Here is a 14,208-nt window from a genome sequence, read left to right on the forward strand (position 1 = left end):
ATTGTAGACTTGACCGAGAGTGAGGCCCTCCCTGTCGATCAAGCCCTTCACCTTGTGCCGAAACTCGTCAACTCCATCCTCGTTAGCGTCCAAAGCTTTGCCATGAGCTTTACGGTTAGTAAGGCTATGCAGTAACTTGAACGCGAAGTGCCAACCCTCGGATGCCTTGAAGTCTAGGGCATCGTGAAGCCTGGCGAACTTCTCAGCAGCAGCCTTCAGCTCCGTTCCACGTACCATCACACCAGCAGGACGTTACTGTCAATACCAAATCAACGTGGAGCGGTCGATTTCAGCAAACTTGGGAGTAAACAGCACCTTCCTCTCCACGTTGCGTTTGCTTCTCGATAAGAAGTCAGCCGTGTACTGCATGAGTTTGTCTCAGGATCTCTTGATATAGAACAAAGTAGATCGGGCCAGGTTGAACTCGCGGAGGATGCGGGAAGAAGACCACCCCGCATCTACTTTCTCCAATATCTCCCGTTTCTTCTCCAGAGTAAAGACCACTCTCCTGTTCTTCTCAGGCGGCGGGGCCATCATCACACACACTAATAAGAGGCCCGAGAGCAGCAGGAGTGCCTGCAGCAGGTAAGGAACCACCACAAAAGCGAACACGTGGACAGTCATGACGACGAGCGTGCACTCGCAGCGAGAGACAGGTGGAAAGTGGGGAGGATGCAGCAGCGCTCGATCGGACGTCGGAGGAATGATGCGCCACAACAAAGCTGTCCTGCGCCGTGCGTGGCAAGTTCAAATTACTGGCGGGAAAAATTCGTTCCCCCCCCCCCCCGATTTTTTTGCGGTTTTCGGACCATTTTGGGAATGTTGGATCCCAGGACGATTGTGTCCGGTTAGTGGGGATGTTCGGATATTGGGCGTTCGGATATTAGAGGGATTACTGTACATATACATATACAGTACCCTCGCGCCCAATACGCGTTTGCCCAGCACCATTCACGTCCAGCACGGAGAGCAAAAAATTAGTATGCTTTAATACAATTTAATTACTGTAACATGGGTGCATTAGCGTAACATGCTCGGAGCTCCGAGAAGTGGGCGAAATCCGCAGAGTTCGCCTCTAGCACGATCACCCACGGTCCAACACGGTCATACTGGACATTCCTGTGATGCTGACAGCCAATCAGAACTTCTGATCAAGTTGCCTCACCCACCCGCTATCGTGATGTGATCGTGATGTCGCCCAATCAAAAATGCTTCTGCTCTCACATGATGTTTTGTTTAAATTTCTCCCGCCACAGTGCCACTCAGTCGCATAATTCGCATTGGAAGGTGCTTTTTTCTCGCTGTATTTTCTGTCCTTGCAACTGCATTTTATCCTGCTCACGATGCCTAGGAAGCCTTCTGAGAACCCCAAGAAGCGGCGGCACCTCCCTCAGGCCACCAAGCTAGAAATCATTGAGAGGAAGAAGAAAAGGGAGAGGAAAGTGGACATCGCCAAGGCCTACGACGTGAATGAAGCCAGCTTGAGGACCATAATAAAAAAAACAAGAAAAGATCCTGGCAGCAGTGAAGGCTTACGGAGTGCTAGGACAGGCAGAAGCAGGACTTTCCATGGATGTGGATGAGGATAGTGATTCTGAGTGTGATTTTGCAGGATTTATGAGGGAGGTTGAGGAGGAGCAGCTGCCATTACCCGCTAGTGATGCCAGCAGCCATCCTCCGTGGACCCAGTAGAACTACCTACAGCCTCGGATACCACCTTCCATTCCCAGCAAGCCCACCAACACTATCCTAAAAGGTTAGTTATCATTCATAGTACAGCACCATTTATTATAATTACAGCAGTACCAATATATGTAAAGGTATATGGTAGGTATTTAGGGTGACTTTTCCTAGGGTTGCCGACATAATTCATTTTTCCCCATAAGCTCTGTTGTTTGTCCAACATGTTTTTGGTCCAACACGGGACCTGTGCATGACAATATTACGGTGTTGGACGTGAGGGTACTGTACATAAATATATATATATATATTGTATATATATACTGTATATATATATATACAGTAATCCCTCTAATATCCGAACGCCCAATATCCGAACATCCCCACTAACCAGACATAATCCTCCTGGGATCCAATATTCCCAAAATGGGCCAAAAACCGCAAAAAATTAGAAAAAAATCTGACTTTTTTCCCTCCCATAATTTGAAATTCCCGCCTGGTGCCAAACAGCTGTTACACCATGGTCCCTTCACCCCTTCCTTCCTTCCCCCTCCTCCCTCCCCTGTCAGGTTGCCATTTGGTATTTTTCATTACCAAGTGTGGGCCAATTTGGTAATGAAAAATTCGTTTGGTAATGAATTAGAATAATGCATTACCAAATGGATTTTTCACATGTATGAGGATACACAGGATGGAGATGGTGGATTGTTTGCTCTCTCTGATTAATCTGCTACCCTACATAGTGTGAAAATAATCAACATGGTGTTAGTTATAAGGAGAGTGATTACATGTATTTCCACTTGTATATATAATTAGTGATGAATATATGCTAGCTTTACGAATTTGGTAATGAAAAGTTATATTTGACAATGAAAGTTGAGGAGATTGGTAATGTGGCTGTTGCGATCTGGCAACTCTGTTACCCCACCAACATCAACAGTCACAGCTTAACTTCGATGGAGAGCAGATACTCATAACAGTGCAAGCCACAGGTGCTTGTTTTTTGTGAATAAACAGTGAATAAACTGCAATACCTTGCCACTAGAACACACAGGAATTTACAGTGTTGTGCAGTGTTAAGAAATTAGAATTTAGAGTGCAGAGGATTAACTGTGGACTGCAAACTGGCGGTTCAAACCAGTCCAAGAGCAAGGGACTTGTAAGTACCCAGAATGTTTAATATTGTATAAACTCACCTCTAAAACCTCATTTTATGGTTCTTTTGCATTTATTTCATTCTTTTATGTCCCTTATTGGTGTGATTTGGGTCTTAAATAGGTACAATGCATGTCCAGAGGGAGTTGTATAGGTGTTTTTCAGAGTTAGGGTCCATAAGTACAAGTCCATAAACTGGGGCCCAATATCCGGACAGGACCACTATCCGGACCTGCCTATGGCTCTATTGATCCGGATATTGGAGGGGTTACTGTATATATATATATACTGTATATATATATATATATATATATATATATATCTGTCTATATATATATATATATATATATATATATATATATATATATACAGTGCTCGACAAAAGTATAGTGCACCTACGTCAGGGCATGCAATACTTTTGGTGAAAAAAGAATCACCCTTTTATGGACTAAAAATTGAGCCAGAAGTTTGGGCCACTAACATGACGTCACGGCAGCCTGAGGCCTTACTGTGCGCTGGTTGGCTGCCGCCTCAGTTGCTTACAGGCTGCGTGAGAGAGAGGAACCTGGCCACTCCTCCCTCTCTTCTTGCGCCATTTTTTACCTAGTGTCCTGCAGTGTTCTGGCTTTCGCTACTTTATTATGGCCCCTACCCATGAATTGTCGAGTGAAATCATATCACAGATCATTGCTCTAAAGGCGGCAGGCCAACCCACCAAGGAAATTAGTGATTTGGTTGGTGTGGCCCGGTCAACAGTGCGGAGGTGGTGTGCCCGTTATCGAGTGGAAAATAGTGGTGACGTTCCTACAAAGAAACCGCGGTCTGGTAGGCCCAGGACAACTTCCTCAAGGTCTGTTAATGTGTTAAAATGTGCAGTGGAGTCTAATCCTTGTGTAAGTGCAAGGAAAATTAAGGAGAGCAACCCAGAAGTGTTTGGCGAGGTTTCTGTGCACACGGTTTCTCAAAGAGTCTATGAACATGGTTACACAAGCCACAGGCCTGTGAGAAAGCCTCTTCTTACACGTAACCAGCGACTTCACAGGCTTGCCTTTGCTAACAAGTACCTTAACTGGGGTGAGGACCAATGGTTGTCAGTGTTGTGGTCTGATGAGGCAACGTTTTACCGTTACCTGTAATCAAGGAGCGCGCGTGTACCGGCGCAGAGGTAGTGACCCGCTTGACCCCCGTTACGTGGAGAGCACAGTTAAACACCCTGATTCACTAATGGTATGGGGTTGTTTCTCTGGGAAGGGTTTGGGCAAGCTTGTTGTGCTTCCCAAGAACTGCAGAGTGAATCAGGACGTTTACCTGGAGCTTCTTTGTGATCATTTACCTGAGTCCTTCGAGCTTACAGGTGGATGAGTGTTTCAGCAGGACGGTGCACTAGCTCATAAAGCCAAATCTGTCACAAACTGGCTTCGTGACTGCGAGGTCTCCTTCATGAAAGACTGGCCAGGCAATAGCCCAGACCTTAACCCAATAGAAAACCTCTGGTACCTCGTAAAGAAGAATCTCCAAGGGAAGGACGTGAGCTCTCTGCCTAAGCTGGAAGCAGCCATTCTTGAGTCCTGGGCAAGAATATCACCCCAGCACCTGAGGAACCTCGCCCTTTCACTTCCACGACGTCTCAGGTTCATGAAGAAGCGCAAAGGATACCCTAAAAAGCATTAAAGGTAAATATAATGCATTATTTAAATGTTTTTTCAGTGTTGAAAGGTTTGTTTTGTAGAAGGGACGCAGGGCGCTCAATACTTTTGTCGAGCACTGCATATATATATATATATATATATATATATATATATATATATATATATCTATATATATATATATATATATATATATATATATATATATATATATATAAAACATGTACTCCTCCATAAACTTATCCTTTGTCAATTCCCTAGTAGTACTGTAGTAGTAGTAGTAGTATTTTTCCTTCTCACACACTAATTTACCATACCTACCCACCTCTTTCTTGGCCTCCTTTCACCTTCAAACACATTCACATATAGCTACGCTTTTCATCAACCTGTTTATACCTGTAGTCTCCATATAACCATAACATCTAGGCATGCTCTCTTTAACTATTTTCCATGGACTTCCTTGCTCTACGTTATACTGATTAGGATATGTCACTACAGTATAATCTTTCCTCTAACTTACGCAAAAATTTCCACCTTACGTCAATGGGTGGTAGGTGGTGGCAACCATCATCCACACACTGGATGTAGTGTTGCCTATTTCTTCCTCATCTTTATCATTCTGTCTATCTGCCCTCCTCTCTGCCCACTTCTCCCTTTCCTTCCTGTCTCCTTTTATTACTTCTTTCCATTTCAGGTGGCTTAACACTGGGTTACAAGCCAAATTGTTTCCCATAAGCCAGGAAACAAATGACAATGCTGGGTGTTAACCATATAACCAACCCATACGTGTTCCCTATGTGTTGGCGAGTGGGTTGGTGAAGGGTTAGTGTTCCTCCCCGTAAAACAACTAACTTGACGACAAATGACCATCCCTTATGGGATTATGGTGTCTGGCCATATAAACACAGACAGAGACAGGTATCTCTAATACTGAGCTGCAGCAAGAGACTAACACCAGAATATGATGCCAGTCATGGAAAGTTATGAAAAGGATCTATCTATCTATCTATCTATTCCCAGTCACCTTAATCCCATGACAGATGGCCACAAACAAATCGCCTCCATATCGCCATGTCCCGTCACTTCATTGTCCTAATCCCAGCTCACACCCACCTCTCTCATATACCTCTCCACTCCATCCTTCCATCTCCTCCTCGGCCTCCTCCTCCTCCTCCTCCTCCTCCTCCTCCTCCTCCTCCTCCTCTCCCCTCTACCTCACTCACATACACTCTCCTTGTCAGTCTCTCACTCTCCATTCTCTCCACACGGCCAAACCACCTCAATGTGTTTCTCCTAATGCTTCATATCACATCCAACCCACACCACAACACTCCTTCATTTCCCCACTCTCATTCTGTCTCTCCATGTGACCACAATGCTCCTCTCAAATAACTCATTTCCACTGCTCTCATTCTTGTGTCCCTCCAACAAGGTCCAAGCTTCACTTCCATACATTAGGGTTAGTATCACAATACTGTCATCTAGTAACTTTTTCACTTCCATGCTTACTTCTCTGTTTCTTACCACTGCTTTCGAAGAATCAGCGGCTTTTCTTCCTTGCTGTACCCTTTCAAGCACTTCACCCTCAAAACTTCCATCCTTACTCATCACACTACACAAGTACTTAAACGCACTCACATTTTCCATTTCCTTCTCAACCAACCTCACAGTACATTCACTGACTTCGTTTTCTCGAAGACCATAACTTTACTCTTCCCTACATTCACCTTTAGATTCCGTTTCTTACACACTCTCCCAATCTCATTCACTAAGCCGTGCAGTTCCCCTTCATCTTCATTTAACAACACAGTATCATCTGCAAACAATGGTACAGGGAGTTTCCACACACTGCACTCTCTCATTAGGGATGCTCCAACATCCACTGCCCTACCTTGTATCTCCTCTTTAACCCCATCCATATACAGACTGACCAACCATGGAGACATGAAAAATCCCTGTTTCAGTCCAAACTTCAAATAGAAAAGTTCACTTAGTTAACTATCCACACGCACTGCAGCCTTAGCACCTTCATACATACTCTTAACGGCATTCAACAATTTCCTTTTTACTCAGTTAATTCTTAATTCTTTCCACACTCCTTGTCTATCCACCCTGTCATATGATTTCTCCATATCCATGAAGGTCGCACACAACTTCTTTCTCTTTTTTAACTCTTCCACTAAAGACCTAAGAATGAATGTCTGATCAACATCAACCTCTTCTCATCCTGAAACCTCCCTGTTCTTCTCCAAATCCCTGTTCTTCTCCAACTAATTCATCTGTTATTTTCCTCACTCTGTCATTAAGTATCCTACCATATACTTTTCCTATTACACTAAGAAAACAAATGCCCCTATGATTACCACACACTTCTTTTTCCCCTTTTCCTTTCTACTGTACAGGAGAATAATTATACTTGACTTCCAATCCTCCGGGACTTTACCTTCCTCCCAGGCCAATATGCACATCTTCCACATCCATTCTACTAATATCTCTCCCCCATGCTTCAGCATTTCACCACAAACTCCATCAATTTCTGGGGCTTTCCAAATTTTAACATTCTTCACTGCTTCCACAACTTCCATCCTACTGATTTCTTTCTCTCTTCTCACCTCCCTCCTTCTCCCAGCCATTCCCCAGCCACTTATACTCGCAGTACTTTCGTTCTCTATGTTCAACAATTCCTTAAAGTGCTCTCTCCATCTGCTCATTTTTTCTCCCTTCTCCACTAGTAGTCTACCATTTTTATCTTTCACTCCCTGACTAACTTCTTTAACCCCCAGGATACGCAATTCAATCGACTGAACTTCCCTGATAAAATTGTATATGGAGCCAATTTTTTTACTCTCACAGAAGTACAAAATTTTATGCCCAAAGTTTAGAGCTTGAATTTACACATCTTATGCCACAAACCAGAGCATTTTAGACCAACTGGTTCATGAGCTACAACCCGTCAAAGTTGAAAATTTACCCTTCCAGGCGGGGCGACTCCAATATTCTATGCGCTCCCACCCAATCCCTCCCTCATTCCTCCCCTCCCATGACCTTCCTCACCCACAACCATCACACTCCCCTCTCTCCCTCCCCTCCCCCCTACCCCCACCCTTCAGAATTTTCCAGTTCAATTTTTTTTTTTTCCCCAAATAATAGCATGCACAATAATTGTCAGTGTTCCTCACTCACTCCCAACACCCTTCCCCCCGAACACTTCTCCCCTCATCACCTTCCCTCCCCCTGTCCCCTTCCCTCATAGCTGTGTAGCTGTCAAAAAAAAAAAAAAAAAAAAAAAAAAAATCTTATTCTTGATGATACATACTCCAGCACCCTCTCCCCTCACCCCTTCCCCCCTATCCCCTTCCCACAGAGCTGTCAAATCAAGTAGCTGTAAGAATTTCAAGAGGAAAAAAAAGCTAGAGCTACCCCTCTCCCCTCCTACCCCCACCCTTCAGAATTTTCCAGCTCAATTTTTTTTTTCAAACAAAACCATGCACAATAATTATGTCGGTGTTTCTCACTCACTCCCAACACCCTTTCCCTCCAACACTTCTCCCCTCCTTACCTTCCCTCCCCCCATCCCCTTCCATCATAGATGTGTAGCTGTCAAAAAAAAAAAAAAAAAGCAAAAGCATGCAAAATCTTTTATCTTGGTGTTCCTCACACACTCCAGCACCCTCTCCCCTCTCCCATTTCCCCCCATCCCCTCCCCATCAGAGCTGTCAAATCAAGTAGCTGTAAGAATTTCAAGAGGGAAAATTAACTGGGTGCTAATTGCAGCTGAGATTGCCCGAGACTCAGCTGAAACTCTACACCACAAAAAGAGTGACTTATCATACACTTTGACAAACACAGAGTACAAAGAAATACAAAGCATTACATCAAAATGATAAGCATATGCAAAAAACCTTTGGCAGGTACATTATTGTGCCAGTAACATGATTTTTCCCCCAAAAAAACAAGCAAAAAACATGGAAATTCATACAAAAACATGGAAAAACATACACTCTATGATTCATGCATCGGTGTAAGCAATTACACAAACAATCTGGTATTGAATGAAAACATGCAACAAGAATAGTAACAATGACGTATAACACTCTAGCTGGGGGGGGATAAGTGGACGGCATACTACAAGAGGTGGGGGGTGGGGTGGGGAGAGGCCTGGAGGAGTGGTATGGGGTTAAAGAGGTAGGAGACAGACACCACGAGACAAAGACGACAGGCAGAGAGGGAATACAGGGGTGTAGAGGGTAGGTGGCGGGGATATAACCCTCCCTAGGGAGACAGGGAGAGAGGAAAAGGGGGGGGCGGGGAACCACACTGGTGTGATGAAGGATGGTGGGGGAGGGAGAGGAAGGGAGCAGGAGGCAGGCAGTCAGAGGCACGGGAGGGGGAGAATGAACAAAGGTAATAGGGTAGAGGAAGGTGGTGAGCGGGCGGTTGGGGAATCACCCCCCCCCCACCACCATCGGTAGGAGCCCAGATCCTCCCTCTTCCCTACTCAGGACTTAGGTCTCACTGGTTGGCACCGATATACGTCACAATAGGGCCGAAGTCTAGTGTCCACAGTTTTTTTACAAAGGCTCCCCCATTGATCACACTAGGCATCTAACATAATCCTGAAAAAGGATTGATCAATCCTGTTACTACTTTAGGGGTTAACACCCTGTTTAACTCTCTTTACCTCTTCCAGAATATTCTCTTACATTCTCTCCACACTATACTTGAATTCCTTCCAAATTCCTCATCCACTCTCTTTTGACTCTCTCTTACTAATCTTTTCACCTCTATCTTCGTCCCTAACATAAGGACGTTAGGCAAAATTATTGATTATTCTGCCACTGAGCTACACAAAATAACCTGTAACAGGACAAAAATTTTGGTGGCATTAAAGGGGACAATAAACAGCTGACACAGAAAGAAACCACATACCTCAATGAGCTGGTTATGACTGCTCAATCCTTGGTTCTGGCTCCACACTAGTCACGAGATTAGGTATTCACAATTATCATGTGTGGGGGTGCTCACCATCCACTTACTCGATGTAGTGCTGCTGTCGGGTGTCTGCCCTTTCCTCTCCTTCATCCTTCTTTCATTCCATCCTCTTCTGTCTTCCATTCCTTCAGTCTTCCCTTGTCCTTCTGCCTACGGGTAACTTTACACTCCCTCTTCTGTCTTCCATTCATTCTTTCCTCTTCCTTCTGCCTGTGGGTGACTCTATGCAGAGTGACAAGCCAAATGGTTTCCTGTACACCAGGAAACCATGAACTATGCTGGGTGGTAACCATATAACCAAATTTTGGCGCCTGGTGATTTAGTGGGTAATTACTGCGCTCCAATCAGATTGAGCCGGTGAAGGTTTATATCCAAAGGGTGGTTGGGGTTTGTTGTTCATGTAATGCCAGTCAGGGATGAGTGAGGCTGGTCACTTTCATCTTAAATGCTGGGACCAACTACCTAGCCCCAGGCGCTTTCACTCCTCATGGGGCAATGTAGGATTGGATGATGGATGATGGATGGTGTGTTCCATGATGATAAGTACCAAATTCACATGTACTGTACAATATGGCAACAATTCTTGCTTTGGAGACCAAAGAACCCCTACCCCCCCCTTCCAGAAAAAAAAGATCCTACTCAAGGTCTTTCTAGAGTCATTAGACTACCTATTATAAGTTATCACTCCAACTTACCATCAGGCATGATTACACAAGCATCATGAATGACATGAAAATTTCAAAACAGGATGGATACTCTCCAGTCACTTATGCAAGCCTTCAATCACACCCACACAGGCATGACTGCCTGTGGAGCCCTTTTGGTGAAAGGACTACGGCACTCACATATATGACATCCTCAAGAAAAGAGGTTTATCAGTGTTAGCTAAAATTATTAGGCAATTTGGAAAGGCCACCGCTTTTGCTGTATGACTGTTTCATACCAAGGATGCATTGGTTTTTCGCTGATCAACTATACATCCCATCATCATCGAGAAGTCACCTTGTCCTTTGCCATCAGGCTCCCCTCCAACTCACACCACCTTTAGTCATATACATACCACACTCTCCCATCCTCAATCTCCTCACCCTTTCTTCTTTCCATCTCACTTGACAGACACAAAAATTTAAACTAACTCACCTCCTCCATCTTATGGGTGAAGTCAGTCTGCAGGGCCAATATAGTGGATGACTGTGTTGTGCGCTGTGTCAGAGTCTCCTCAGACCGCTGCTCCAATTGATGCTGTAACAACTGAATCTGACGTCCCAACAGACCCTGATCCTGCTCTAGACGCTTCTCACTGCGTAGCCAAAAGAAAGTACAGTATATTTACAGTATATTGCAGTCCTGACCCCATCCATAAGTGCCAAAAGAATTTATGATGATGAAGACGTACTGTATGTAATAGTCAGCTTGTCTGCACCTACCAATGATCTACAAACTCTCTCACTTCAACTAATGGCCAAGTGAAGTCAGACTGGAGGGTTGATGTCATTATTAACCAGGGAGAATCATTTCTACCTCATAACAAGAACCCATCAATGTTCATTCAATCATGTAGACGTGGCCTACTTCTGTGAGGTAAAACAAACCAACTGCTGTATAGTAACACTTATGGGAAGAGGTATGACTGTACAATGATGAGGTTGAAGAAAGATACAGGTATAATACAAGCTGGATTGGGATGAGATGAAGGACTGTAGTTATATCCTGTTTGCTTTAGCCAGGCCTTCAACTGCCATCCCTCCATCTTGAATATTGGGATTTAACAAGAGATTAACACTAAAATATGGTCCCAGCCACAAAGAAGTGCTATGGAAGGATGCAGAGCTGTAAAATTGTCTTAATCTGCTACCGAACTATGAGAAATAAGCTGCAAAATGAGAAAAATCTTTGCCAAGTTATGACAGACAATGTTCAGTACCTGTATAGTGAAGTGTAAGGGATGGAGTGTGATGAACCAAAGGTCAGGTGGAAGAATATGGTAGAGTATGTGCTTGATAGTAAAGAAAGGACCGTAGGTATAGTGAAGATAAAGTACAAAAGAAGGAGAACTATCAATAGCATGCCAACTTAGTGCCGTAAATTGGCAAGCAATAGCCAATTAACATCAGTATCATACCTGTATCTGAAGGGAAAATTATCCAATAGTTGGATTCATACTGGAAACAGCTGAGTAAGGATGGAAAATAAATAAACATTTGTTTTGCCCAATGACTCTTATAAGTCTTCAAGCACTTATTTCTCCACCCTTTTGGATGTGAACCCAGGCTGGGATGATGCATATTTTCCAAAAATACAGTTGTATCTCACATCCTGTTCACTGTCTAATGCTTGACCTAAAACATACAGAATATTACATCATATCTCTGTGGTAGAAAAAAAAAAAGTCAGTGGTCTTCTGTCAGGAAGCTATGCTGGACAGCCAAGAACCTGAGAGCAAGGCAGTAAACTGATCAAACCATATGCAAACACACACAGAGAATACTGGCAAAGTTTCATCAATGACATGACTTAGGCCTAATGTTTACTTTTGATGGTGCATGAGCTGTGAGCAGAAATTCAATTTTTCAGTCTTACTATTGATCTTCATTCTTCAGTCAACGTAACTATCTACAGCCAGACGCCTTAATCCCATAACAGGGGAAAAAAAAAAAAAAAAAAAAAAGCCTCCATGTTGCCCTGTCCAATGCCATTATGCTGCCCTCTATCCAACTCTCACCCACCTCTCTCATACATCTTTCCACTCCATCCCTCCACCTGATCCTCAGTCTCACCCTCTCTCTTATCCCCTCCACCTCATTCGCATACACTCTCCTCGTTCGCCTCTCATTCTCCATCCTCTCTGCATGGCCAAACCACCTCAGTGTAATTCTCCTAATGCTTTCTATCACATCCACATCCACACCACAAAAGTCCTTCACATCCTCATTTGTCAATTTCTCTCTCCATGTAACTCTACATACTCCTCTCAGATAACTCATTTCCACTGCTCTCATTCTTGACTTCCAACAAGGTCCAAGTTTGACGTCCATACACTAGAGTTGGTATTGCAATACTACCATGCAGTGACCTTTTTACTTCCATGCTCGCTTCCCTATTTCTTTTTACTGCTTTCAAAGAACCTGTAACCTTTCTGTCCTCTTGTACCCTTTTAAGCACTTAATTCTCTACACTTCCATCCTCATCAATCAGGCTACCGAAGTATTTAAATGCACTCAAATTTTCCATTTGGTCACCATCCAGCATCAATGCGCATTCAGTGACTTCAGTTTTCTCAAAGACCACAATGTTACTCTTCTCTATATTCACCTTTACATTCAGTTTCTTACACTCCCACTCATTCACCAAGCACTGCAGTTCCCTTTTGTCTTCACTTAACAATACAGTGTCATCTGCAAACAACAAAACAGAAAGTTTCCAAACACTGCACTCTCTCATTAGGGCACCTGCAACATCCACTGCCCTACCTCCTATCTCTTTTATAACACCATCCATATACAGATTGCATAATCATGGAGCCATGACACATCCCTATTTCAATCCAACATTTAGATAGAAAAATTCACTCAGCTAAGCATCCACACGTGATGCAGCCCTGGTACCCTCATACATACACTTCATGGCATTCAACATCTTCCCATTTACTCCATATATTCTTAATATTTTCCACATTCTCAAAATCCATGAAGGCCACATACAACTTCTTTCACTTCTTTAGAAACTTTCCACTAAACACCTCAAGATAAATATCTGATCTGAACAACCTCTTCCCTTTCTAAAACCTCTCTATTCATCTCCAACTAATTCCTCTGACTCTGTCAGTAAGTATCCTACCATACACTTTCCCATTACACTAAGATGACAAATGCCTCAATGATTACCACACACTCCTTTTCCCCTTTTCCTTTGTACAGGGAAATAATTATACCTGACTTCCAATCCTCTGGGACTCAACCTTCCTCGCAGGCCAATCTGCATATCTTCCATATCCATTCTGACTCTCCCCTGTGTTTCCGCATTTCACCACACACACCATCAAATCCTAGGGCTTTCCCCATTTCCATTTTCTTCATTACTTCCACTGCTTCCATCCTACTGATCTCCTCCTCCCTTCTCATCTCCCTACTTCTCCCAACCATCCACCAGCCACTGATACTCGCACTGCTTTCATTCTCTATATTTAACAATTCCTTAAAGCGTTCTCTCCATCTGCTCACTTTTTCTCCCTTCTCCACTACCAATCTGCCATTTTTATCTTTCACTTGCCTACTTCCTTCTTTACCACACTGTCTAACTCTCTTCCCCTCCTTCCAAAACATTTTTACATTCTCTCCATATCAGAAAAACTACCTATCTATACCCAAACACTACAGTCCCGCAAGGGATGGTCGTTTGTCCTTGAGTCAGCTGCCCTATGGGGAGGGGCACCAACCCTCCGCCAACCCACTTGGTGACAGGTAGGGTACACGTGTAGGTTGGTTATATGGTAACCACCCAGCAATGTAAATGGTTTCCTGGCTTACAGGAAACCATTAGGCTTGTCACTCAAAGTCTATCTATCTATCTATTGCCAGACGCCTCAATCCCGTTTGGGGTGGCCACAAACAAATCGCCTCCAAGTCGCCCTGTCCCCCGCCATTTCACTCCCCTGCTCCCAACTCACACACCCCTCTCTCGTATACCTCTCCACCCCATCCCTCCATCTCATCCTCGGCCTCCCCCTCCCTCTTTC

The 14,208-nt window shown here is 43.9% G+C and overlaps 1 protein-coding gene across 1 annotated transcript in view; it reads right to left on the bottom strand.

The window, feature by feature from the left end:
* The window catches only part of LOC145402051 (nucleoprotein TPR-like), a gene marked incomplete at its 3' end in the record, with an annotated part of 419,889 nt that overhangs the window by 371,334 nt on the left and 34,347 nt on the right, over positions 1-14,208 (bottom strand). Inside the window, exon 5 of the mRNA XM_080274148.1 lies at positions 10,614-10,773. Within this exon, the coding sequence (XP_080130274.1) occupies positions 10,614-10,773 (160 nt within the window). The remainder of the gene's footprint in view (positions 1-10,613; positions 10,774-14,208) is intronic.

Source organism: Coenobita brevimanus, chromosome 57 (assembly GCF_032717465.1).
Source record: "Coenobita brevimanus isolate Jiangsu-jjx chromosome 57, ASM3271746v2, whole genome shotgun sequence".
NCBI classification, from domain to species: Eukaryota; Metazoa; Arthropoda; class Malacostraca; order Decapoda; family Coenobitidae; genus Coenobita; species Coenobita brevimanus.